This window comes from Brienomyrus brachyistius, chromosome 25 (genome assembly GCF_023856365.1).
Source record: "Brienomyrus brachyistius isolate T26 chromosome 25, BBRACH_0.4, whole genome shotgun sequence".
Lineage (NCBI taxonomy): Eukaryota > Metazoa > Chordata > Actinopteri > Osteoglossiformes > Mormyridae > Brienomyrus > Brienomyrus brachyistius.
The window spans coordinates 8,487,901-8,515,660 of NC_064557.1; the positions used below are offsets into that span (position 1 = coordinate 8,487,901).

A 27,760-nucleotide genomic window follows, 5' to 3' on the forward strand; every position below is an offset into this window, starting at 1 on the left:
CATCTGAACTTTGCAGAACCTTCTGGAGCTCTCACACATACCTCTATTTAATACAATTCATTTTCATATACAGGTGTCTATATATGCCAAAGAGGGCACACAGACAATTATAAATTGCAAAGTTACAAATTAACCTGTTAGATTAAATATAATGGTAGTTGCAAAGAGCAATGCGGCAATTAAACAATTAGGGCACTCAGAGAGGAAACGAAACAGCAAAACTGCAGTTGATTTAAAAATGTGCTTTTATTCATGGAGTATTCCATGCATCTGACCAGTCCAAGCAATTACTGCACTCTATATTGTTATAGTTTTCCCTCTGGGAATCAAGCAGTTGCATAGATTATTAAAATACATTTATATAAAAAAACATTAGAAAGTAATGCATAATGTGACGTGAAGACAAATGGGGTAATAGTATTTTAAGCGGAAAATGCATTGACGCAGTAATTTTATATGTTATTTCTCGGGTGAAAATCTAGAACCAGTAACAGCTATTTAGTTTTAATAAGTAATAAAAAAAAGCCTTTTTGTGATTTTCCACTTAGCATTTTAATCACAGCTGGTGGCTGGGAGTTTCATTACAATTGCCAATGAGCGCTTAACTTTCCCAGGATGCACTGCTGCAGCATTTGAATCCACGCGATCATTAGGTGAGCTGCCTGTCAGACCTAACGAGTCGAATGCCATCCAGTGCCTCTTGTGAGTTCATCTCCAAAGTAACACCAAGCTACCTAGAGCTATATTGTGTGTCGGTGGTTGTTACTGCATGTGCTGCCCTTGCTGTCTGCCTGTTAACTAAATTCAAAGTCATTTGTCGTTTAAAAATAAGCACCCCCTCTAAATTTGTCCAGTTAGCAGTATGCTAAACAACAATTCTGTGCTTTAATGTGACAAGGTATCAGAGCAATGCTGGTATATGTTTGTATAACCTACTTTGAGCTCAGAATGGCGTGTAAATGTTTCGTTTCCCTAAATAAGGCTTGATCTGTTTTAGGTGCTTAGATATCAAAGACTCAGGGGGTGAGGGAGTGTTAAAAAAGATCTTTTGCTCATTCAGTCCAGTTATTTTATATTTCAGTCCATTATGCATATTGTGTAACTCTGCAGTGACATTGTCTGTTAATGACTGCTGCTTTTCTGCTCTCTAACAGGCCTTGATTTTACGAGATAATGCACATAATAGACCAAAGGGCTCTCTTTCAATCAAAGGTGCAGTCTTGATAATGCATACTGTCATTCCCGGTGTTATCCAGGGCTGCGTGAGCTGGCTGGCATATCTCATTTAAAGCCAGACGTCACTCGCCGGCCATTCGGAGCCGAATCGAGCGTCGATCGGATGCATCTTTATCGACCGGCTGGCAAATTAAAAAGACACTCGATGGCAGACGGTAGAGACAGAAAAGCCCCCCACTGTTAAAAATCAACCTCCAGGATGTCGCCTCACCTCCTTATCTCCGTCTGAGGAGTCGACAAGATAATTAAAAGTTTTGAAGAACATGAAAAACCATAGCACCCGATTTGTCGTACATGGATTTTTTATAAGGATTTTTCTGCTATATCAATATTAATTTTCATGAAGAATACTCCAAGAACGAGCAGTGGAACATTTTCATTAACGTGCGCTTATAGAAATTTTGCCACTTTTTAACTTTTAAATGGAAGGCACACAGACCTCGACAGAAATGAATATACTCTAAAGAACTACTGAATTGGATTATTTATATATCCTATATTCTAGCTGCTTATCTAATACAGGACCATGGACAGCCTGGAGCCTGTCTCTGAAAGGGCAGGGTATATCCTGGACAGTCCATCACAGGGCATCCTCTCACACAAAGGGAATTTAAAGACAACAGTTAATCTGAATGCAGACTTTTACAGTATGGGAGGAAACCGGAGTACCTGGATAGAACCTGTCCAACCTGGACAGAAAGTGGAAACTCCACGTACACACAGCAAGGGGTGGGATCTGAACCTTGCACTCCGGAGATGCTCCCCCAGGCCACAAATACTGAGCGCTAAAACCGAAGTGCTTTTTTTTCCATTGCAAACTTTTCCATTTTGGAAAGGCAGGTACTTTCCCCCGTAAATTCACTTGTGGTTAGTGGGCACATTTTGACAGAAAGGACTGCGCTCTTATGCCTTCTCCGCTAAGCACTGACAGCTTGAGACTTTCGGGGAAGGAGATTAACTTCAGGCTAGTTAAAAGAGAAAAACATGTTTAAAACAGAAAACTGGGACGGGGCCTAATATCCATCCATCCATCCATCCATCCATCCCATCCATTTTCTGTACCCACTTGTCTTATTCAGGGTCTGGGGGGGTCCGGAGCCTGTCCTGGATACTACAGGTGCAAAGCAGGAAACAACCCAGGATTGGGCACCAACCCTTCCCAAAGCACTATCACCCTCACACACCATTACGAGGGCTAATATATTATTTTTAAACACTTTGTTTATCCAGCTGATTAGCTATATCGTATTGATTTAGTCAAACTTGCACTCCGATCTCCGAATTCACCAATTTAAAGTCAACCGTTATTGTTTATGTCAATTTTCTTGTAAATAAATTTTAAAGGGATAAACATATTCATATATTGTCTTTGTTCCAAATAAACTTTTAATCCATCCATCCATCCATCCATCCATCCATCCATCCATCCATCCATCCATCCATCCATCCATCCATCCATCCATCCATCCATCATCCATCCGCTAACTGCTTATCAATGCTAACAGCTATCAATTTTGATATCAAACCTAAATATGTTTCACTTTCAATTAAAAAATGATTCTCCTCTGTGCTTTTAAACCACATTGCATGCGGCAACTGCACAGTAACCACATGCTGGATAAATGCTTAAATGCCTCTCGAAAATACAGTACTTCAGGAACAAAATGAGGAATAACGCGACGAGTGCATCAGTGGGGAAATTGCACAGTCACTACAACGAACACATGATCATCATCTGAGCAGTGGGGTGGGGGGGGGGGGTAAAGAATATTTGTTGTCCATGTCACCTAAAATCAGCAAATAATATAAAGGAGGAGATTGAAAGCTACATTTGGGAGTCGTACGAGAAACAGACGGAGGTTTAAGGTCAGGGCAGGTCAGGAGAGGAGCTCGTCCCAGAGTGGTTTCATTTCAAAATGTCCCCAGAAGTGCAGAGATTATTCCGTCTCTGCCTGAGACATTAAACAAGAAAATGTAATGAAAAGCAGTCAAGGCAAATAGCTGTGTCTTTGTTTACTGTTGTTGCTACAATATTTCTTACAATTTTCCATGACATTCTTGCAGGGAGTTGCCTGGGGACTGGATTTTTGATGTGACGGCCGTTCTCAGCAGTTTGCTGTGAATGCTTCTGGGGAAGTTGGTGAATAGATACATCCGTAGATGCCCTGGGACACATCATCAGTGATGTTTCCTGAGATCTTTGGGTGTTTCGGGTCTCGCAACATCAGACACCCTCCTTCAGGCGACCCAGCCAGGGCTGATCAGGCCCCAACTTGTGTCCCAGCAGCATTGGCCCACGTTTCAGACCTCTTCATCCAAATCCACCTGGAGGCTCTCTCTGCAGCCTCTGTGGTGGACTTGATGGCTTTTCTTTTGCAGCTCCAGTGATGCCAAGTAAGGTGTAGACTTTACATAGGGAGCGAGCCGCAAAGCCTCGACATCCCACCTCTATTGGCTCGCAGCGGGCTTTCCAGCCTCTTCTCCGACATTCCTCTATGAGCTCTTGGTATTTAAGCCGCTTCCGTTCGTTGGCTTCTTCCATGCGGTCCTCCCAAGGGACTGTTAATTCTAATAAGAGGACTTGCTTAGAAGAGACAGAAGTCAGCACTACATCTGGTCTCAATGAGGTTGATGTAACATACTCTGGAAACTTGAGCTGCTTGCCCAAGTCAACTCGCAGTTCCCAGTCTGATGCCGATGAAAGTAGGCTGGATGTTGGAATTGGCTGTGGTCGTGGCTTCTCTCCTGCTTTTACAAAGGGTACTACCCTCCGGCTTCGGGTGTGTATATTGTTAGCCACTGCAGTAGCTATGGTCTCAGCTACTGTCTTCAGCACCTGGTCATGGCGCCAGCGGTAGCGTCCACCTCCAAGGGCTGCTGGGCAGCTGCTAAGGATGTGCTCCAATGTGCCCCTTCCTGGGCATTGGGGACACGTTGAAAGGTCGCACTTCCCCCAGACGTATAAGTTAGCAGGGCTTGGTAGCACATCGTACACAGCTTGGACCATGAACTTGATACGCTGTGGCTCTGCCTTCCAGATGTCATTCCAGGTCAGCTTCCTCCCCAGCGCTCCTTCCCATCTTGCTGATGCTCCTTGCTGCTGCATGCTCACCATCCTGCTGGTCCTCACCTCCTCAACACCTGCCCGTACCTCCTCCAGGACAAGGTGGCGTCTGTCCTTTCCCTGGGCCCGGTGGAACCGTGGCTGTGGGAATGACCCCAGCCCTGCTCGTCCAACGGCCACCGTGCCCACCAAAGCCCTGTGCCTTAGACGAGATTCTGCCAGTTCTAGCCCCTCTTGAGCTCTGAACTTCCTGCCAGTCTTCACCACAATGCCTGCTGAAGCAACTCTGGAGTCGCTGGATTCTCGATAAACAAGTGCCTCTCTTGTACGAGAAACTCTAAATTCCTCCTCCAGGCTGCTGAAAGGAAGCTGGAGTTTGTTGCTTCTGCTGTATAATGCTGCACTAGTTAGACTGCGTGGCAGGCCCAGCCATCTTCGGAGGAAAGAACTGATCTTTCTCTCCAGGGTCTCAACAGTGGACATAGTCACCTCGTACACTAACAGCGGCCAGAGGATGCGGGGCAGAATGCCATGTTGGTATAACCATGCCTTGAACCTGCCAGGAAGGCCAGATTTATCTACTGTGGACAACCAGGCTTCAAGCTTCTTAATGGTAATTCGGACCGATGCTGTGTCTCTGAGGCTGCAGTCGAAAACCTTGCCTAGGCTTACGACTGGTTTCTCAGTGATCGTTGGTATCGTTACACCGTCCACACAGAAGCGAAACTTATCCACCACTTTCCCTCTCTTCAGGACCATGGACCTAGATTTGATTGGTTTAAAGCTCATCCTAGCCCAACAAATGAGCTTTTCCAGGCCTTGAAGGATCCACCGGCATCCAGGCACTGACGTAGTGGTAACTGTCAGGTCATCCATGAAGGCTCGAATGGGGGGCTGACGAATTCCAGACTTGGACAGGGGGCCTCTACACTCCATCTCAGCTGCCTTCACCAACATATTCATGGCAAGGGCAAACAGGATAACTGAGATTGTACAACCAGTTATAATCCCTTTCTCGAGCCGATACCAATTGGATGTTATGCTCCCTGATGTCACTCTCAACCTGAAGTTCCCATAGTAGTTCAGGATGAGGTCCTTGATCTTATCGGGTATATAATGACGGTCCAGAGTGGTTTCCACCAGCTTGTGGGGAATTGACCCATATGCGTTAGCTAGGTCCAGCCACAGCACTGCCAGGTCCCCCTTCCCTTCTCGTGCCTCCCTGATCAGCTGGGTAATTACTCCGGTGTGTTCTAGGCAGCCAGGAACTCCAGGAATGCCACCTTTCTGTACTGAGGTGTCGATGTACTTGTTCTTCAAGAGGAAGTCTGTCATCCTTCTGGAAAGGATACTGAAGAAGACCTTCCCCTCCACACTGAGAAGTGAAATGGATCGGAACTGCTCCAGCCTGGTTGAGTTCTCCTCCTTTGGTATCCAGACACCCTCCGCCTGTCTCCATTGGTCTGCAATGGTTCCCCTCCGCCAAATCACTCGCAGCAACTTCCATAGAATTCTGAGGAGGTTTGGACAGCGCTTGTACACCTTGTAGGGTACTTGACTGGGGCCTGGAGTGGAGCTGGCTCTGGCTGCTGTTACCACCTCCTGGACTTCCTTCCAAGTGGGTTCTGAGGTGTTAAACTCCACTGTAGGGGTTGGCATGACCCTAAGGGCTGTCTGTGGTCCAAGTCCTTGCTCTCTGACTGGGTCGCTGAGGGTGTTGTGCAGAAAGTTGTCCACCTCTTCCTGGGAACACTCGAGACGTCCGCTTCGTTTCTGTCCCAACAACTGCTTAGCAAAACGAAAGGGGTTGGCTATGAAGGAACTTCGCTTCCTGGCTCTCTCCACCCTCCGTCTCCTATGCCATTCAGCTCTGCGCAGGGTCTTAAGCTGCTTCCGGATAGTGTGTCGAAGCTCCGCGAGAGGTGGCTTTTCCTCTTCATCTGCTACCTTGAACTGCTTTGCCAGTGTACGCAGTTCTTTTCGTAAATGGTGGACTTTGTCTGCCCTCCGGTTGTTGATGTAAGTGGGCTTACTGGACTTGGCCTGCTCGATGCCAAACCTTTCGGCCCCAAAACTTGTTATAATGGTGGTCAGGTACTTCAGTCGGCTTTCTACGCCTCCCTTTGCTGTTGAGTTGACAATTCTAGATGTATCATCATCAAACTGCTGCCACAGCCCATGCTGCTTCGCTTGAGGCCACTTAATACGATGATTCTGGACTACTCTGCTGGGAGTTGGAGTGCTGGGCACTTGGAGGTTCTGGGCACTGTGGGTTGTCTCCGGGCCGGGCTCCTCCTGCGTCTCACCAGGCGTTATTCCTGTGCGTTGTGCTGCGCTCTCCTGCTCCAAGCATTTCATCCGGCTCTGATGGATCTTTAGGCCTCGGGCGTTCTTGCAGACCTTGCCGCAAAAGCATCTGCTCGTCGTCGATATTCCGTTTTCAGAAGTTGTCGTCATTAGGTCCGTCCTAATGGGGTGCTCATCCTCCCCCCCTCTCGGGCTCCCCTGGGGGTGTTTATCTGTGGGTTGATCTGTAGCTTATTTTGGGTTCTCCCTCACAGGAGATGCAGGTTGGGCTGCTAACCCTTCCTGCCCCAACTGCCGTCTTTCCGTGCTGTCACTGTCTCTCCAGTTGTCACCAATCTTACTTGGTTGTCACCCAGTCTCTTCCTGGGAGTCACTGGTCACGCCAGTTAAAAAGGTGAATAGATACATCCGTAGATGCCCTGGGACACATCATCAGTGATGTTTCCTGAGATCTTTGGGTGTTTCGGGTCTCGCAACATCAGACACCCTCCTTCAGGCGACCCAGCCAGGGCTGATCAGGCCCCAACTTGTGTCCCAGCAGCATTGGCCCACGTTTCAGACCTCTTCATCCAAATCCACCTGGAGGCTCTCTCTGCAGCCTCTGTGGTGGACTTGATGGCTTTTCTTTTTGCAGCTCCAGTGATGCCAAGTAAGGTGTAGACTTTACATAGGGAGCGAGCCGCAAAGCCTCGACATCCCACCTCTATTGGCTCGCAGCGGGCTTTCCAGCCTCTTCTCCGACATTCCTCTATGAGCTCTTGGTATTTAAGCCGCTTCCGTTCGTTGGCTTCTTCCATGCGGTCCTCCCAAGGGACTGTTAATTCTAATAAGAGGACTTGCTTAGAAGAGACAGAAGTCAGCACTACATCTGGTCTCAATGAGGTTGATGTAACATACTCTGGAAACTTGAGCTGCTTGCCCAAGTCAACTCGCAGTTCCCAGTCTGATGCCGATGAAAGTAGGCTGGATGTTGGAATTGGCTGTGGTCGTGGCTTCTCTCCTGCTTTTACAAAGGGTACTACCCTCCGGCTTCGGGTGTGTATATTGTTAGCCACTGCAGTAGCTATGGTCTCAGCTACTGTCTTCAGCACCTGGTCATGGCGCCAGCGGTAGCGTCCACCTCCAAGGGCTGCTGGGCAGCTGCTAAGGATGTGCTCCAATGTGCCCCTTCCTGGGCATTGGGGACACGTTGAAAGGTCGCACTTCCCCCAGACGTATAAGTTAGCAGGGCTTGGTAGCACATCGTACACAGCTTGGACCATGAACTTGATACGCTGGAATTATGTCAGTCCCAAACAATTCACAGCAAGCCCCCTCCTGGACAGCAAGTCTTCTTAAAAAAAATGGAATGGTTGAGGGGGGGGCAGCTTCTCCATGTTGTAATAGTGTCACCTTAGTGGGGGCTTTTAAGTTGGAAGGTTTTCAGAGCGACTAGACTTAGCTTGGGATATGTGGGGCATTTTTAAACCCCCACAGTCCTGATTGCGTTTTTGTAATAAGCACCCTTCAGAATATGAGCCTCCTCCCATCGTGACTCGCCCCCCCCCCATCTCCCCTCCCCCACATTGCCTTCCCACACCAAACACAACAAACGCTAACTAGCTCAGTGACCAGGAATCAGGGCATTATTTCGGTGACAGCGAGCAAGCAGACACCACTCTCCGGCATCAGAAGACCGGCTTGATGCGCACCAGAGCTGTACCACGGTCGACCTGTTATAGGTGCTGCCTGCTCCCTTTCAAGCCTCATTTTCCACACCTTCATGTGATTTAGAGGAGAATTTCCTGTAATTTCAATGTATAATTTCTTTTGGAATCTATACCACGCTACACACGCGGCAGAGAAGAACTGTATGCCGTTACGCAACTTTTCTGTGACTCGTAAAGTTTCTCTCCAATATATTGTGTAACCTTCAGTAAAACCTTGGGCTTTGCTTGAAAGCAGTTGGCTAGCATGTCTCTCAGAATTCATTTAAACTCTCTACTCATATTTTTTTTAAAGGTTGGACCTCGCAGGTTATTACATTTCCGCACAGTAAAGTCAAAGAATTAGCATTATATTTGAATATTTGAATAAGAAAACGCAAGGCCGGACACACGGCGATGCATGCTAATGAGCGTAATTGCATATATTTCCGTGAGTCTTTTAATCCTGCTTTTAGCTGAGTGCATATTGGATAAGTTAACCTCCGTATAGGTCTTGGTTACTGGGCTGCGAAAGATTAAAACAGCTCATTTCTGCCTGGAACTCCTATGCCGTGCTTGACAGGAAACTAAGGGGATGATTAGTTGAACCCTCCAGTTTGGGTTGGTTTTCTTGTTAATGACTGGCTCTCGAACATTATTGTAAAAATACAATTTTAGACATAGCAAGTGAAACTGTATCTTAGGGCTCTTGCATGGCCTTCCAAAGTGTGGATGACATAACATGGGCGAACTGTTTTGTCAATGCACCCAGGGTGTCCATGTATTCTGCTGAGAAATTTAGGCCGTGTTAAATATCTTTGCTTATGCGATTAAGACTGATCCTCGGAGATAGGTTTCTGCCTCTGGCTAAACCCTGTAGATTCGTGTTTACATGGGTAAATATTGTTTCTGCATAAATGATTAGCTATTCCTTCCAGGTCAGTACGGCTGCCAGGTCTCCAGACAAACGATCGCGGCAAAGTCGTGGTGCGCATGCAGAATACCACTCTTTTATCTCACAGCTGCTAAGGAAAACTGGAGGATCCAACGAGATTTTAAATGAATTTATGAAGAGCACTGCTGGGATCTTAATTTTTGAGTGATTTTGGCAAATTTTTCAAATATTCCCATTCTTCAGAACATTTGTAGCATTCTGTGCATGAGCTATGAGCGTGGAAGCAGCTCTGGGGGCGAGGAATCCAAACAGACGGGCTTATTATGGGGAAACGAGGGCAATGCAGGACAGATGGTAACGAACATCAGTGACAGATCTGGGGAAACAGACTTGACCGCGGACTAAATACACACTGAAGGCAGGAAACGCGGAACAGCAGGTGACAATGAGAGTTTCACACAAGGTAAATGAGAGGGTGTGGTCCACATGAGGGCGGTACGAGCAGCTCATGACAACATTAACATGCATCTTTCAGTCTTATAAAAACTGATGAGGTGGTAAGCATTGTTTAAATATAATTTAATAATTTAATAATTTAATATAAACTTTCTAAATATTTTCTAAAGGATGACAATGACTTAAAATGAATGCATTTTCTTCTGTGGTAAATTTGTTGTAAATAAAGCTTTTTCATAACCCTCTTTACCAGAGCAACTGAAATGAAAACCTGGTTAAAACGATTATTTACCCATTCAGCATCGCTCGGACCCTCAGCCTCCGGTAACCATGCCAACATTATGCTCAAATTTTCACCATAAGTGCTAAAAGGTGAAGTCCCAAGTCTAACTGGGTCTTTGGGGAATCAGAGTTATCTTCTAGGTCAGGGGGGGGCAATGTCATCCAAAAAGGATAGCTGCTAATGTGGGTTTTCGCTGCAACTCCCTAATTGGATTACTAATTTGAGGACTGATGGGCCGAAGAGTCCTCGCACCTGGGTTTGAACAGCTGACAAAAAAAGTTATCACAAAAACCTGCATAGCCCCTTTTCTTGGTATTGATTAATTACTGTCTGAAATGCACAAAGTGACCTGTAGGGGGCGACATGCGGGATCTGAATATAGATTTGTTATGGACACTCCGGCCATGTGAGTGATCTTGACATCCCATCCCATGAGCGAGGCGGCATATCATTGTCCTGCTGTCAAGAGCCAGGTGACTCACCTGGCAACATGGCGGTCACGGGGGGGCGTTGGTGTACGGCCGCACGTGCTCACTCCTTGCGTGTGACTCACGCTGGTGTGACTCACGTTACTGTTATTGTTTATTTATTATTTTTGTTCCCGCGGAGTGGTCCCTCGGGGCGGGCAGAAAGCTCACTGTTCTATCCTTTTGTGGAGGCAGCTTGATTTTATTAATCTCCCGCCAGGTCGCCGGTATTGCATTGTCCTCTGGAATACAGTGTGCCGAGCATGGGGAGCCCACAGGACCCAGCGCCTGCCAAGCCGACAGCTGCTGAATACACTTTCAGGGATTTTAAGGCCCTGGGATAGAAGTGCATATCGTACAGCAACAAAAAAATTTAATATTAAACATAACATGCATCTCTGATATGTCCTTATTGCATTCATTGGGACACCAACTTTTACTCTAAATGAATGATTACTATAAAGGGAATACATCCATTTCTCCTCGGTCTACCGATGTCGTTTGACATGTAATCGACCAATTAATGTTTTATGAAGTCATCTATTTAAATATTTTTTAGGTTTGTACTGGTTAACCCAGGGGTCTCTAACTCCGGTCCTGGAGAGCTACTGTCCAGTAGGTTTTCCATCCTACTCGGCTTCTGAGGAGACAAGCCTGTTCCTGGTATTTACCAGAAACCAGGTAGGATAGAAAACCTACTGGACAGTAGCTTCCCAGGACCGGAGTTGGAGGCTCCTGGGTTAACATTTGTATTCATGATGGTTATTTTTATGGGTTTTGTTATTTGATAGCTAGATAGCTAGCTAATATCATCGTTAATAGTGAATATAAAGCAAGACTACTTTATATCTTGCTGATACTGATTCGCCTCGCTGACAATCCATCTCAGTCCATTTAGAACATTAAACTGTTCACTGACGGCTGTCTAACGTCTGTTTCTGTTCATGGCGATAAGGGTGTCTTACATTGTTTTAAGTTTATTTTGTAAAGCAGTTTCTGAGAAAATGCATTTTTTCGCAGTCCTGCAGTAGTGGATTTTTTGGAAATACGCGGTTTTCCTCGGACAGCGATGATACTAACATTCTGCCTCTTCCATTCGGACTGTGAGAAACACAGACATGTCATCGACCTGTCATATTTTATTAATTTTATTTCCCCGCAGAATATAACATTTTGAAAATGCCGGGTATGAAAAAATATATGGGAGTATTTCCATGTCACAACATGAAAGAACGGATTTGATCTGACCTTCCCCGCTGACTTGTAATCATACAGATGAAAATGCTTGGACGTTCCGGAGGTGAGGTAGAATTCGGCTGCTTGGGCACAGCTTGGGTCAGGCCCAGAGGGAAATACGAACAGCAGGGCGATGGGGTGAATAAGCAAACATTCATAACCACCGTGGGATGCACCTCGCCGCCAGACATCTGAGGAAATCGCAAGGCGTCAGTCAAGGCAGCGGGGGGAAGACCTTACTGCAGTGTATGTCCAACGGATGGGTGGTTGCCACGGAAACCAGAAAGGCGTGCCGACCACTGCTTCGACGGGTGGTCACGTGGACACAAGCCTGCCTGGCGGGCGTTGGCTGCCTGTTTACCCCACTAACCCCCCCCCCCCAGAAGAGCGGCTCTGCATCGTCCTGCTTTGGACCGGCAATAATAGAATGGTTTGGGTGCCAAACCCGTGCCATAGGGGAGACTGGCGATGACTGTTGACAAGGCCGGCTGATGAAATGGCTTAACACACTTCCAGCGTTAATCCCTACTGTACTGTACTGTGTATATATATATACATACAGTACAGGCCAAAAGTTTGGACACACCTTCTCATTCAATGTGTTGTCTATATTTTCATGACCATTTATATTGGTAGATTCTCACTGAAGGCATCAAAACTATGATTGAACACATGTGGAGTTATGTACTTAACAAAAAAAGGTGACATAACTGAAAACATGTTTTATATTCTAGTTTCTTCAAAATAGCCACCCTTTGCTCTGATTACTGCTTCGCACACTTGCTAAACATCTCTGGGAACTCCTTCAAGACTGTTGGAAAACCATTTCAGGTGACTACCTCTTGAAGCTCATCGGGAGAATGCCAAGAGTGTGCAAAGCAGTAATGGAGAAAACGCCATTTCTCAAAAATCTGTCACTGCAGTCAAAAAGGTAAAAATGCCAAAAGTCTTGTATTTTTAGTTACTTGTGGTAAAGGCTGCGTAGGGGTTAGGGTTGTCATAGGTAGGGTTAGAGTTTGTCCATAGAAATGAATGGATTGTCTACGTAGAGATATGAATACAAATACAGCTTTGGGAAAATTAAAAGATCACTCCATATTTTTTAAGAATCTGTATTTTTAAATGCTGGTTTAATCCTGGTTCTGCTGGCAGAAGGCTATGCTGAGAAGCAGGTTGATTCCTCGCTCAAATAAAATAAACAAAATAAATAAATTGAGAAATGAGTGAAAATGAAGATTTTGCTGCGATCTCTTATTTTATTCCAGAGCTGTATGTGTGTGTGTGTGTGTGTGTGTGTGTGTGGATTAAGTGTATATTACATTGTGGGGACCAAATGTCTCCCACAATGCCATAAAAACCTGTTATTTCGATGTTGTGGGGACCATTTTTCAGGTCCTCACGAAGATCTGTGAATGCAATCAAAAAAGTAAAAATGCCAAAAATCTCATATTTTGTTTGGTTACTTAGGGTTAAGGTTAGGACTGGGTAGGGGATAAGCTTGTCATAGTTAGCATTAGCATTATTCCTATAGAAATAAATGAGTGGTATAGATATGTTTACCCGACGTGTGTGTGTGTGTGTGAGGGCAGGAGAGTCCTGCAGGGCAGAGCCTGTGTGTCTTTCTGTGTTTATGTTTATGAGGCTCCTCCAGGACAATATTAAGGGAAAGTCGGTGTCCATATGGTTTGCTTTGGGTGGTGTGTGGATTTGCAGCTTGGGATCAGATGGATGCTGGTTCAAATCCTGGGATTGATAGAAAATGTTGTTGGACCCTTGAGTAAGGACCCCTAACCCCCTAATTCTTCCAGGGACGGACTGATGCTACCTGTGTTTAAAGAAGTATGTTGCTTCCTGCTCAGTAAAATGAATAAAAGTAAATACTCAGTGTCACACCTCTTTCACAGTCACAGGACGCCTCACCTCCGCAACATACAGCTGCATAACAATTTACCATAAATATCATCAATCATTTAATGTTTTTTTTGCTCGTTTCTTCAGCACAGATAATATACTTCATCGAGAATCTTTACTTATGGTTTCGGATCATTAATCAAAACGATATATGATATTAAACTATGGAACACAGCAGGAAGGAAATGAGATTATTAGTGTCATGGAGGCAAATTTAATATATTAAGTTATTTGAATAACACCCACGTACTCTAACCAGGCTGCGGCACAAAGGAGCAGCCAAATGCTCCCATTGAACTTTGGGATATTGAGTTCTTTGGGGCCAATGTGACTGTTTATTTTTTCCCTGAATACCGAGCAGCAGTAATATGTAACAAATCATTGACATGCAGATGGGTCAAAAAACAAGCTGAGGGGGATTCAGACTGAGCACTGTAAACAAACATTAGCTGTGGGAAGCGGGCTACCTTTGCTCACCTCCCACGCCCAGAGCCATTAGACATCAAAGATAATCTGCACCTAATATTCCTTCAATGCCCTGGGTGCATCTATTTTGCCACGTAATTTAACCTGATGCAAAAAAAAATCCTTTCAAAATTTGATTGGCTGAAAGTATCTTTTGAGTAATCAATGTATCTCATAAATGCAGCCAATTTAGGTGATCTTTGTAAAGAGGTGAATGTTGCCTGTGAATTTAAACATCCCTTAAGAATCTGAGTTAAGGGTTAAACTACCTTACACTGGTTTAAAGTCAGATTTAAGTGTTAAGATTGATATTTCAGTAGATATTAATCCTTACGAGGAAATTAAAGAACTATCATCAAGAACCATTTTATATCAGTTTTAAAGTCTGAGTCTGAAGGAATGTTCTTAGCGTCCTAAAATAAATGGTATTTCTTTTTAGTACAGACTGATCTGTTCCGTAAACACGATGTCTATCTTGATCACTGTTATTATTTAGTTGTTCTAAGTGGGTTCCCTCCTCGTACCCTGTTTTAGTCTTGACATCCAAAGATATGCAGTGAGGCTAATTGTTATTCTGGACAAATGGTGATCACTTGCCCAGTTATCGAGGGTCATAATTACCCAGAGCCTCTATCAGTATTCACACAAGGTTACACATGAAAGGCAAGGAGCTTCCTGTGCCCCATTTGGGATTAGAAACACTTAGTCTGAACAATCCAAGGTCACCGCTAGACACGCTTGTAGCACTCAAGCACAGGGAGAGGTCAAATCCGGAGAGCCCTGGAGGTGTGGGGGTCAAAACTGCCCCGGCTGATTCACGGGGCCACTGCACCCTACTGTGATGGATCAAGTCACAACACCAGCCTTACGGAACGAACCTTATTCATGGGAATTTCACACTGGTTACTGGACAATAAGCACGCAAGGAGAACTTTCTGCAGAGTGAATTCTGGGTAGTTTGGATGAGCTGTAGAGTAACATGCAGGCTACCTTTGCGGTTGGTTATCTTTGCAGTTCTGTTGTTGAGAGTAACATGCAGGCTACCTTTGCGGTTGGTTATCTTTGCAGTTCTGTTGTTGAGAGTAACATGCAGGCTACCTTTGCAGTTGATTATCTTTGCAGTTCTGCCATTGAGAGTAACATGCAGGCTACCTTTGCAGTTGGTTATCTTTGCAGTTCTGCCGTTGAGAGTGACATGCAGGCTACCTTTGCAGTTGGTTATCTTTGCAGTTTTGCCGTTGAGACTAACATTTAAGCTGCCTTTCCAGCTCTGCCCTTTGCTGGTCAATAATGGCAAGAGATCATCTGAAAGTTGACTGTGATCCGACTTATCATCTCCACATGGGACTCGTTACATGAAGGGGCACCTTTCAAAAGTTGAAAAGTCTGAGCATATCTCACCATACATGGTCCGCAACATCAAAGTCCACATGTACTGCTTTGATTGCTGGTGGGATAATTGCTCCCGCTGCGGTCTCCCCTCGCCAGGCGGAGCTCGTCTAAAGATCCCGCAGTCGTGTGACGCATCATTTCCTGGTGACAGAAGCTGCTGGGTTTAATCCTGGAAAGCGCATGAAGAGAGTTCCCAGTAGGGATCGGAAATCCACCACCCGCTCGGACCACCGGAGACGGAGGTGCGTCGTTTGGACCTGGGTGTCCGCTCACATACGGCGCTGATATTTCCGTGCACTACGGCAAACACATCCTCCTACTTCAGGGGATGCCGTTACCTGTTTGCTTTTTCGAGGAGGAACAGACGGGACAGATGGCGGATTCACTGAGCTCTCCGCGGGCTCCCGAGTGGCTGAGCTCCCGAGCGGCTGAGCTCCCACTTTCGGTGACGAGCTCCAGCGCTTGTCCAGCAAAGAGCCCACGGCTGCTATGGAGAGCAGGGCCTACATGGTGGCTCCTTCCTTGGCCACCAGGGCAGGTTTGACCTCTAGGTTTGCGTGGAGAGGGGGAGGGTGGGCGTGTATTAACGTGAGGGACCGTGATCTTCGCTGGGGTTCTCCTACAGTGACCCACTGACTCTCCATACAAAAAAAACGATTTCTGTTATCAAACCAAATTCGGGTTTAAAATGCAGTGATTTGTTGTTAATCTGACAGATATACTGAGCATGATGGAAGGATTCCCTTTATCTTTCAAATGTAGCTATTCTTTCATAAGGAGTGAAGTCAAATGCGGTATCTATCTAACTGGGGAACTTCCATTCATTTCTATGGGAAAAACCCTAATCCCAATGACGACACCCTCTACCCCCACCCAGCCCTAACCTTACGACATTTTAACTTTTCTGATTGCATTCACAGATTTTTATATAATTGAGGTTATCCAAACGGGGACCTGAAGACGTGTCCCCAAAAGTAAGGACGTTTCGGGGCTACCTACACTTTGGGAACAATTTGGTCCCTATATGTGATCTATGGGATCCAGGCCGGTCAGTCCTATAGGTGACATAGGCATCTGCCTAGGGGGCCAGACTATGGGGGGGGGGTGCAGACATGCCAAACTAGTTTCACTTTGCCTCAGACAGGGGGCGCCAGTGGTGCTTCTTGCCCAGGGCACCACATTGGTTTGGTACTGGATGGAATAAGCCCAGGGTATCGCCGAAAAGCAGCGTAACGTGAAGCTTTGTGAGGTCAGAGACACAAATTGAAGCTGTTCGTCTTCAGTGTCCTTTAGATACGTTCAGGAGAGGAAAAGGCCTAATTAGAGTTTCCTCAAGTTTTAGTAATGAGGTGTCAGGAAGTCAGTGACCTACGAATTATCACGCAAGGACAAATTATAGCCCAGTATGGACAGGGACGGATTACGGACCGGGCCAGCGGGGCCGCTGCCCAGGGGCCCTTGGGGTGCAGGGGGCCCAAAACAATTTGCAACGCTTATCAACAATGTATTTTCATTTGTCTATTTTAGAGGGCCTACATTCTTTGATCCTCTGCCTACAAGGGCCCCTGACCCTATAGGGAGGGCGTTTGGCTGCCAAGGGCCCTTGAATTGTGGTGGTGCTGGTGATGGTGGGGGGGGGGGGGGCTCGCAAACGTTTTGCCCAGGGGCCACACAACCCATAATCCGTCCCTGAGTATGGAGAGTGGGCCAGTGTCTTGGTCATAGAGTCCTGTCACCTTAAATTATTTTATTTCAAGCCTGACTTCTGATTCCCGGCAGTTTTATTACATTTCACAATTGGCTGACATCTATTTCCGGAGGAAAAAAAAGAGGCGGTCACTTGTTGCAAGAGCAACACGTCTGAGTTATTGCGTTAATACCCCACCCCTGACGCAAGAAGGTACCCAACCGCTAAGCGCGGCTGTAAATTCATCTTTATTACTGGGAGGTGTGTAGTTCTTCCAAAGGTCCGATGTTACATTTATTGAAAAGCAATACCAGATTTGTAGGCAAATAAAAAGCTAATGAAATCACTGTCACCTGAAAATTTATGGGACGTTTCGGGCAATTAGCCTTTGTATAATACAATTAATTAACCCATGTGTGTGTGGAAGGAACAGTAAATTTGCCCGCTAAACTTACAGCTGCATACTTTATATTAATGGCAAAGTCAAAATGAATCAAGGCTGGAAAGAGTGATGATCGGCTCCTGTCGTTTTCTTAATTAAAAGCTGTTCGGTATATAAATACAAAGGGCAGGTACATCTGAAGGCGCCTCACAGGATGTAGAGGAAATCTGGAGGGAACGAGCAGGTTTGGGCCATGAGCTGAATTAAATGTGATTTCTCGGTGACAGCTTTGTAGTAAAATGGCTGTCGGGAAAGCTACGACAGGCGGCCAGCTGTCCACGTCGAAGTCTGACTGACATGTTAATATTTTCCGGCTCGCTGGACCACCTCTGGCTCAAAGTGAATCCGACCGGCAGAAACAAACTGCGTCTTCCGTGGGGGGGACATGGGGGGGGGCGCAGTTCCTGCAGTTTTCACCGGCAACTGTGAAAACGCCGTGAAATTATTCCATGTTATCCAATTAGACGATTAGATTAAGACTTTAGGCGAGTCAACTCACCCCAGCATCAGAGACAGCATTTGATTTTTTTAAAATTTCCTCAGGCTGAGCTCATAAACAAAGGAACCACAGTGGTTTAGCTGCAAGTGCATGTAGGTGAATCTCTAAACACTGACCTGTGGCTTCTTGACGCTTTTCCACTGCCATCATGTACCGAGCCGAACCCGAGCCGAACCGCAAAGAGACGGTTTTCCATTGTAAATTATGCAAGCCGCACCGGACCCGTACCGGCACTGACGTGGCCTTGCTTACAAGCACAGCCAAAAGTGAGACTAAATCGAGCTGGTTGCGTCACTGCCGTCTCATTCGTAGAAATGCACAAGGAAGATCCAGTGATCTGCTTCGATACGTATGGGTTACTGGTCACGAACATTGCGATGCATTGATGCGTTCCTGATAACTCGAAACTCGAAAATGTCCAACCTTCTACTTGGAAAAAGTACTATAGATTGGTTGAACAGAATGGATTCATAATGGAAATTTACACAAGCGAATGCTAATTTTGGTTGATGCTAATATAATTCTGACAGACATGCTAGCGGAAAATTAGCACATACTGTAGTAAATCATGACGTACACCATGTGAACAGCAAATAAGCGCTTCTTTGGTTTTACGTCCCTCTTGCTCTCCAAACTAGGCTACGTCTTTACTGAACCGACCCTTATGCAGTGGAAAACCAAAGCAAGCTAGAACCGGCTTGGGTACGGGTCAGTTCCTGTATGTCGGTGGAAATGCGCCATTTGAGAGGGGCCACAAAATGGAAACGCTGACACACCTCTCATATAACAGCGCCGTTATCGAAAGCTGGCAATAAAAACCGTCCCCACGCGCCGATTAGAGACACTTTCAGAACGACATCCCTCCAGGGTTCTCATTTTGTTCCGGGGATTAATCGAACTCAATTGAGGTAAATTAAATTTGGACTTGCGGGGCGCGCTTTAGCTATCCCGAGATGATACACATTAATTTCAAATCCCGAGTTAAGCCATGTCACCTAATGTAATGTAACATGCTAATTAGCTATCATTCACTGGATGATGCCAAAAAGGATGGGGGTGGGGGGTGTGGATGGGCAAGAGGGATCAAGTACAATTTGATCATCCCACTCCTCATGGGATGGTGGATGGATGGGGGATGGAGGAGGGGGCACTGGTATTTTTGTTTAATTAATTAAGCTTGTTTGAATTACTGCCCGCATTTATGGTCAGGGTTAAATCAGATAAACATTGGCAGTAACAGGTAAATTTGTCGTTTTTATTTTTGCCTAATTAAAAAACTAATATCGTCAGTAGCTCGAGACCCTGTGCTGGATAAGTTTTCACTTGTATATTTTTTTGGTCATTTATGAATAAAAATGTTTATTTGTTTTTTTTATATAGTAATTAATATTTAGTATTTCATAACTTTTTTGGTTTTTAGAATAATTGATTGACAAAATGTTCAAAGCTGTTACACAGTCGTCCTAAGCTCAGCCTGACACAACTGTATCTGCTTTGCTGGGATTGTGGGGGGAATAGTTTGTTACTGAAAACACGACGCCGGTTTTATTCCGCTCACATTTGCAGGTGCTTCTCGCTTTACATAAATCTGGGGTAACAGGACCAAAGAGCAATATTAAATCCTCTGCTAATTTGTTTGCTTTGGCTTAAATGGGGCAAATTTATTTAGGCAACAGCTAATTTAGATGTAGGGAGGGTATGAGTGAGGCAACTGTCATTATTTAAGTTAATCCTGTCCTCTGGCTCTGTCTTCAATGTGTGCCCATATATTATGGTGATTACGGGAGGAGTCATTAACAGATCTGATTTTAAGTGCTGTACTGTTAGCTAAATTAATGTAGAACGTTGCTACTGTTTGCTATGAGCAAAGTGGCAGTGAAACTATTGCGCAACGTCGTTCCGCTAAGCGTCACATCTGCTGTGAGACAGACGAGCGCCGCCTAGGGACCCGAGGGATCGTTATGAGACGTCAGCTGCCTTCAGTGAGCCGACTGACGCGCTTATGGATGAATGGCGAATGGCTAGGTGCCGTGTAAGACTGTAAACGGCATCCGTACGTGACAATTATTCTTGGCGTGCACAGATGGACGTCACATGCAGCTGAGAAGGGCAGCGAGGAGAAGCTGAGGAAGTTTGGAAGAAAAGAAGAAAACGTCCAAACAAATGCGATGATGACGTTAGATGATACCGCATTACGTCTCAGGTGACAGCTTTAGCTGTGCAGAGGTTATTTAGCTACCTCACTGCCAGTGCTGGCTGCCAGAATGTCTTTACCTGAAAAAATGACAATGCTTCTTTGCCTAGCCCCGAAACCTTAAAAAGTTCCTGACGCTACCGATATTCTTCTCTGAGCCTCTGGCACGCAAAGCCTTTTCCGCGGAGTAGATCGAGAGTGAGGTTGGACTGGCGTCTGACCTGCTCGGACCGCTTTCCGTCAGGGCCGAATCTGAAAATGGCAAAGGAGGCCACAAGGGAAATGATACTTAAATACTCCCAGTCACAGAGGACTCCCTTTGGTGACAAACCAGACTGTCTGAAATTATTTATACTGGTGCAAAAATGTCTATTATAGGGCTTACTATGTTTGGAGACCCCACAAAGAGTGTTGGGTAAGTCTTGTGATCCTTATTTTGTACCATATAATTCGCTAAGTGGGGGGGAAGGGTGGGTGGGAATGTAGATCACTCATGATTAAATTTGCCTGGGGGGGGGGGGGTCCCACGCTAAAATATTCCAAGGGTGCTTGGTGATATAAAGTTCACTAACAGATTGCTAACAATCTCACAACCCCTGACAATTATTTAATGACCCACTTGGAGGGAGGGGAGGGGAGGGGGGGGGGCGTAACCTACAGTTTGAGAACTACTGCTGTAAGGGATCTTGTCTCTGTGGATATCCATCCAGAGTCAACACTCGCTTCTGTAATGAAAGAGGGATAATCGACCCATCCATCTTCCACTTACCCAGTAGACGGACTTGGAGGCAATCCCAGGCAGTACTGGGCACACGACAGGGGGACGCCCTGGTGGGATGCCAGTCCATTACAGGGAAGTCTCAGTTATAAAGCAAGCCATCGCTCACTGGTCTCCTTTCCCCATGCTGTAGAAACAGTTACCAATGTCACATACTGCCTGTATTTATAAAAAAAACAATCTGCAATTCTTCAGCGTAAACAGGAGAAGTCAGGTTCTATGTTCTGGTGGCATATAGACAGGGGAATTGGGAACTATTTCCCATTTTTTAGAAGCATAACAAGTAAACAAAATCAATTTGGAGCAACTGAAACAGGCTGCTTCAGTTTCACACTGAAACATGTTATTAAGGAACAATGAAAGTTTCGTGTTCCAAGGTTTTCCATGAATCAACATCATTTTTTTTTCAGTCCGAGATTTCTATGGGTTTGTATACACTTCTGTTTTCATCCTTCATTTAAAAAGAGAGCCGCGTCTGATATGCTTATGCCAACAAATACTTTTGTATTTGACAAAGCTAATCTTTCTTTTCTGTGCATCCAGAAAGGGCCCGGTTATAACGTTAATCCAACAATCCCATTGTTAACTCAAGACTGAGGAATCCTTACGATAATATAAATGAATGCAAAGACGGTATTGGGTGCAGAAAGGGAGTCTTTCGCTCAAGTGAATATCCAACCAAAAGAATATAAAATTAGTCTTCTTTCCGAGGTAATTATCTTTCTGTTAATGACTAATGGTTGGGTAAGTAAGCCTTTGTAGTGTAATTAAGTTGAGCTTGCACTCAGCGTGCATACAGTCTGTTCCTAACCACCAGCCACACGAATCCAGACGATACTTTTGTTAATATAAATGACCCCCCCCCCCCCAAAAAAAATGCAAGCTACTACATATTTAATACATATTCTATGTTAATTATCTGGACGTGAGCAATTTAGCTGCCGTCAGTCAGAGGCTGACGGGCAGAGAAGTAGATTTTGCTGCGATTCTCGATATATTTCCGGAGGGAGTTTGATCTGGGCTGAGATCCAGGTCGAGTTATGGTTGATTTGCCCGCCGCTAATGGACTCTCGCTGCACGGTTTTAGCGTTTATGCTGCTTTACTCCACTGCCGTCCTCGCAGTCTCATCGGAGCGATATGACCCGCTCCACACATCACCGGTATGGCTGCCTACGCCCGGCTGCTTTTCAAGCGGAGCTTGATCGAGTACGACGCCAGATCTTCCGCTGATGTTTTCATCTGGGATTCTCTGACAAGACGAGCCCGGAGGATCTGTAATGACCACAGGAATCGGCTCTCCAGGAGGTCTGCACTTTTCAAGCCTGAAAGGCTCTGAGGGACTGGATGTCTGGGTGTGATTTTGCTGCTGGTGTCGGCAGTTTGTTTCGAGATGTATCTGTGGCAGACCAGACGAACCGGCAAAGGATGCTGATAGAGGTTTAAATGACTCTAAACCCCAACTGATTGTACCCACATCCAGAGCTCTAGCTATAGGCAGAATAGGCAGTAGCTTAGGGCCCCTGAATTACCTGTACTGAGCAGGAAGTGAAATTATCATTAATTAATATAGTGGGTGGGGGGATGCGATGCTATATCCCATTGGTGACTGATTCCCCTACACATGTCAGTGATTGATGGTGCAGTATAATCTCTACATCTTTCTGTGCTTTACAGTTTTTCTAACCATAAATATTTACCATTCCCTACTTCAGGATTACCCAAGAAAACACACACGGATGGGACATTACTGCTGCACATCACTGAAACGGGTTCACATGCTAAATCCAAAGGCTTGAGACGATGGATCTCTCCCTGTCTCAAGGTGTCGTGTAAAAACGGAGCTGCTGGACCCCTAGATGTCTGTCCTGCTTGTTAAATAAACCAGCAGCCAGCGGCCTTCTATGCGTTTCCTGTCTCGGCTGATATTACCTTTTCATGAGCAAAAACATGGATTGGTGCCCTGCGATGGGCTGGCCCCCCATCCTGGGTTGTTCCCTGCCTCGTGCCCATTGCTTCCGGGATAGGCTCCGGACCCCCCGCGACCCAGTAGGATAAGCGGTTTGGACGATGGATGGATGGAAAACATGGACTGTCTGGAGGTCCCTGAGGACCAACTTTGAAAACACTGGTTTAGCAGGACTCTTGGTAGGTGAGTGTACCATTATACAATTAATGGTATATATGTTATACTTATAATTATGTATACGCACTTATCTTTAGACTGATACACATTTCTCACAATTATTTGGTGGGTGTAAGGTGAATCTATTTTTTTAGAGGTGGGTGTACACCATAAACTTGTGTATACCCTCTACTACACCTCTGGAGGCAAGTTAGACTGGTGGGAGGCTGACTTTCCCTCACTTCCTGCGTCACGTATCGCCCGAACCATCTCATCTAGAGACAGACTTGGGTGAAATACTTTGCGTGATTAAAGCCCGATCTCAAGTGAAAAAGGTAACAGGACATGACATGTGCAATTTAAAAGACAGAAGCGGAGGATCACTTTGATGACTTAAAGTGTCCAAATTAAAACCAGCAGTGAATTCATTTCACCGAGTTTTGCAGCTGTAGCAGGAAATGTATATGCTAACTGTTTCTAAGTAAAACCCTACGTGGAAAACAGCTTATTTACCCTTGAGGAAATGCCTAAAGAATCATAATGTTTCGGAAATGAGATACTCATGCGCTATACATCTTTAGATTTTTTTGTTCACTGCATAAAGGGCTTTTCCATAATCTATCTTAAATGAATGAAGTCTTTCATGAATGGTTTAAGCTACTAGGCAAAATATTTTATCGAATTTTTTAAATTATTGGAGGTTACTTGCTGATTATATTTTGAGTTCTTTGACTGCTGTTACTTGCGGTTACAGATATGCTGCGGATGAAAGTATCTGTGACATGAACAGAAATGTTAATAATGTCAAATTTACATGAGCCTCACAGTGGCTGTCCTGCTCTAGTTTCCAGTTGCTCCGTTAACTTTTGGGGACTGGAACGTGCAAGGAAACTGGTTTGTGTTTTTCAGGGAGATGAGATGTCTCACACTGCTTGAGGGCCCTCAGGGGCCATAAGGGGAATTGGGGGGGTGGGAGTCGGGGGTGGGACCTGCTGGTTCTTCCAAACATGGCGTGTGACTCACAGCGTGAGAGGAAGCAGGTGCAGAAGGCACAGGCCAGTGTCACTGAACGCTGAGCCTATGAGGAATGAGCCAATTTCCTATTCAGAAGGGGGGGGGGTCTAATTAAGATGTTAATAATACATCTACAGCATTTACTCCGTACTATGTCATGTTGAATTTTTTTAGTTTTTACTGGACATGTGATCAACTAAAAAAAAGAAAAGCAATACCATCTGCAGTGTTCAGTTATCATCCATCCGTCCATTCATCCGTCTGTCCATCCATCCATCCCTCTCATTTATCCCAGCCAAATTTTTAAGGGGTCCTTTCACCCCCAACATCAGCAGGGTTATAGGGGTACATACACACTTACAGCAGGAGTTGACGTTACACCACTACAGATGAAAAAGAAGGAAATTATGCAAATTAAACCTTTCAACAAGCGTAACCTGAGTATGTGCGTAAACATTATGGCTTGACATTGTTTGGTCTGTTTATTGGATTACTGTGATTTGTTCTGACAAAGTTGGACTTTCTGAGAGCATTTCTGTATTTGCAGAAACCTTCCATGATCAGTGATCTTCAGTTCCCATCGATGTTTTTCTCCATTCAGCTTTAAGTTTTCGGCTTGGAAACTCTGAGACTTCTGCAGATGTATTGTAGTGCAAACGACTGAGGAAACCAACCCAGACACTTAGCGCTGATAGCATTGATTTAGCTTTTATCAAATAATCACTTAACAGCCACGTAACGTTACACAAATACAGCCGCAAAAAGAAGAAAATTGAGCCAAAATATACATGCCCACTTCAGAGAGAAATATTAAAGTACAAAATAAAAGTGGCTTACATTTCAAAACATAAATACATACAAAACTATTGCTGCAGACTCTACTCTTAGTGTAAATGAAGATTACACTGATTTTACGCTTTTGACGCTTTCGGTTAGGCATGCATGACAGGTTGCACCTGACCCACTCACATCAAGTGACATGTCAAGTCACATGATTTTACCTACAAGTATTAATGCCACTGACAGGTGATGCTTGTCAGACAGACATGCTGTCAAGGAAGGATTAGTAGACAAATATACAGCGAACCTGGGATGGAGGAACGTGGACTTGAAGTATCTTGATGCGTCACAGATGTAGCTAAATAAAACATGTAGATAATCCCCTGGAGACTAGACTCCCGTGACTCGTTCGTTCGTATTGGCCTGGCACGCGGTTTGGCTTTTACAGGAAGGGTGGCCTTATGTAGGGTATATAGCGGGTCCCTTTCTATGTAAGATTACTCTACTCATGTGACTGTAGATGACTTGAGGCGCTACATCAGGGCATGTTAGCTTAGCAAGGCTACACCAGAAGTTGCTGGGATGATTCTTGGGGTCTCCCAGGCTCTCTACACCAATAAGAAAGTAAGAAGTTATAATCACTGAGCAAGAGAAACCACCTGAAGAAATATTTGTTTTATTAGTCAATTTTCAAAGGCTTAGATGAGCTTTCTTGGTTGGTAGGAAGGTATTGATCTGCTGCAAGACTGGGTGAGGTTTCATTAGAACGGACTGTAGACAAACTGACAGCTAAAACCTCTTCTTCATTTTTCAACTCAGACCTGTCAGTCAAAAGTACTTGTTCAATCTTAGCAGAAACAGCCCATTTTAGAGAACTTCTGAATGGTGGGCATGCAGAAAACACAAAGCATGGAAAATCTATTGGAAGTTTCTAAATGAGATTCTGTTCAAGAACATCACCACGATCGACATGTGGCACTTTTCTCTAAAGTTTATAATCTGCTGAAAGTCAAAGGACCGGCAGAACTCAGCAGATGTCAAAAGAAAGATATGTTGCCAGCATATCAAGTATACATGGGTCGACCCGGGAAATTCCCAAGCACACAGCAGAATCTATAGGAGCCTGAGGCTTGTGACTTTCATAGCATAGTTTCCATGCTGAGGTCAGGAAATTGCAACTCGATAAAATATCAGTGGATGAACTTGCATTCCTACAAAAACTCTAACTGCTTACTGAGCTGGGGGGGCAGTCTATGTTATATACGATCAATGATAAATGGATATCAATTAAACATTTCCATATAGAAAAAGCAACAATCATTCTGTCAGAATTAAGCTTTTGCAGGAATCTGAAGACGGTATGCTTACAAGTTGATTAGCTTAGTCCCCTTTTAGCAACCCCGTGACATCATATTAACTTGGATGTGATGAGTCTGGGGGCTATGAAAGCAGCCCGGCATGTATTACAACTCTGGTTGCACTATTCTTGGGGCTCAATTTTGACAATTGAAGTTGTCTTAACTCTCTTAATTATTCAGAGTCGTGTTTTGGGTGTAACATGCAACGGACCAATCAGAATGTCACGTCACCTTTAAAAAGTAGCGGCACATGATCTATGGCGGATCGCTATAGCAACGGCGCATTTCTCCAGCGATCAAGTTTGCTTTTTCGACCGAGGAAACGGATGCGCTCGTGCGCAAAGTGAAAATGTGCCGAGCGTATCAATCCAGCAGCGCAGTTCCACCTAAGCCTTTCAAGGTGATGCAGGCGTGGGATGAGGTAACAGCGAGCATGTGCTCGTTTTCTGACATCATCGGATCACCTGCTCAGGGCCGGAAGCAGTATAATGATGTCAAAAGCTGGGGAAGCTCGCTGCTGAACTGGAACGGGGACTTAATTATGCTTGTATGTTTAATTTTAATTCTGGGTCTGCAGTTCGCAAAATATTAATATAAAGTGTGATCTTTGTTTTTAATGTCTTTTAAACTGTTCAAGTAATGTGCAATAACACTGTTATTTTTCTACATTTCACAATTTAGATTCCTTGCCAGTCTACAGCCGATTCAGCTCTCCTGCCAGCTGATCCCTCCTTGCCCGCACTGCTGCCGGCGTAGACTCCTTTGTTGGAATCGGCACATGCAGCTCAGCATCACGCCTTCCGAAGTCCTCCAGTGTGTCTTCGATTTATACACAACAGACATCCATCACACGTGGCCGTGTTACGCAGCAAACAACATGCCGGAAAGAATGGCACGACCTTCTGAGGGCTGCGTTATAATGCTCCACCTGACTATCCGAGACGCATTTTCAGCAATACAAATGGCCTTTCAATTGCAGTACGTGCTTAATTCCGATAATGAACTTGAAAGAGGTTTTTGATGCTAGTTTTATTGAACAGTATGATTACATGAAAGGACCAGATGTACTCTACAATGAAGCGTATATAAATGAAGTAAAATAACAAAAAATTAAAAAATTAGCGCGTATCTGTGTAAGTCATGAGCGTTGTGCACTCGCACGTTTAATTCCATTTAATAATGAGGTACTGGCTGTAGGGGGGCGGCATGGTGGTGCAGTGGTTTGCACTGTAAGGGTGCAGTGGTTAGCACTGTTGCCTCACACCTCTGGGACCCGGGTTCAAGTCTCTGCCTGGGTCAGATGTGTGTGGAGTTTGCATGTTCTCCCCATGTCGTCATGGGGTTTCCTCCAGGTACTCCGGTTTCCTCCCACAGTCCAAAAAACTTAAGGCTAAATTGCCCATAGGAGTGCATGTGTGAGTGAATGGTGTGTGAGTGTGCCCTGCGATGGGCTGGCCCCCCATCCTGGGTTGTTCCCTGCCTCGTGCC

General features: G+C 45.1%; 1 protein-coding gene and 2 long non-coding RNA genes across 3 annotated transcripts; 2 read left to right on the top strand and 1 right to left on the bottom strand.

Annotated features, from left to right (window-relative positions):
- Positions 1-3,380: 3,380 nt before the first annotated feature.
- On the bottom strand, positions 3,381-6,977 carry LOC125720792 (uncharacterized). The gene is given in 2 exon segments (XM_048996674.1): positions 3,381-3,613; positions 3,616-6,977. Coding segments are annotated over 2 exon segments (3,258 nt in total). The 5' UTR covers positions 6,758-6,977; the 3' UTR covers positions 3,381-3,497.
- Positions 6,978-9,250: 2,273 nt separating this feature from the next.
- Positions 9,251-10,792, top strand: LOC125720515 (uncharacterized). The gene is made up of 2 exons (XR_007385484.1): positions 9,251-9,650; positions 10,614-10,792. It is a non-coding gene; the product is annotated as an uncharacterized LOC125720515 (long non-coding RNA).
- An 11,130-nt stretch (positions 10,793-21,922) lies between these two features.
- Positions 21,923-27,357, top strand: LOC125720618 (uncharacterized). Its single transcript, XR_007385523.1, has 3 exons — positions 21,923-22,303; positions 22,711-23,147; positions 26,954-27,357. It is a non-coding gene; the product is annotated as an uncharacterized LOC125720618 (long non-coding RNA).
- Positions 27,358-27,760: the final 403 nt, after the last annotated feature.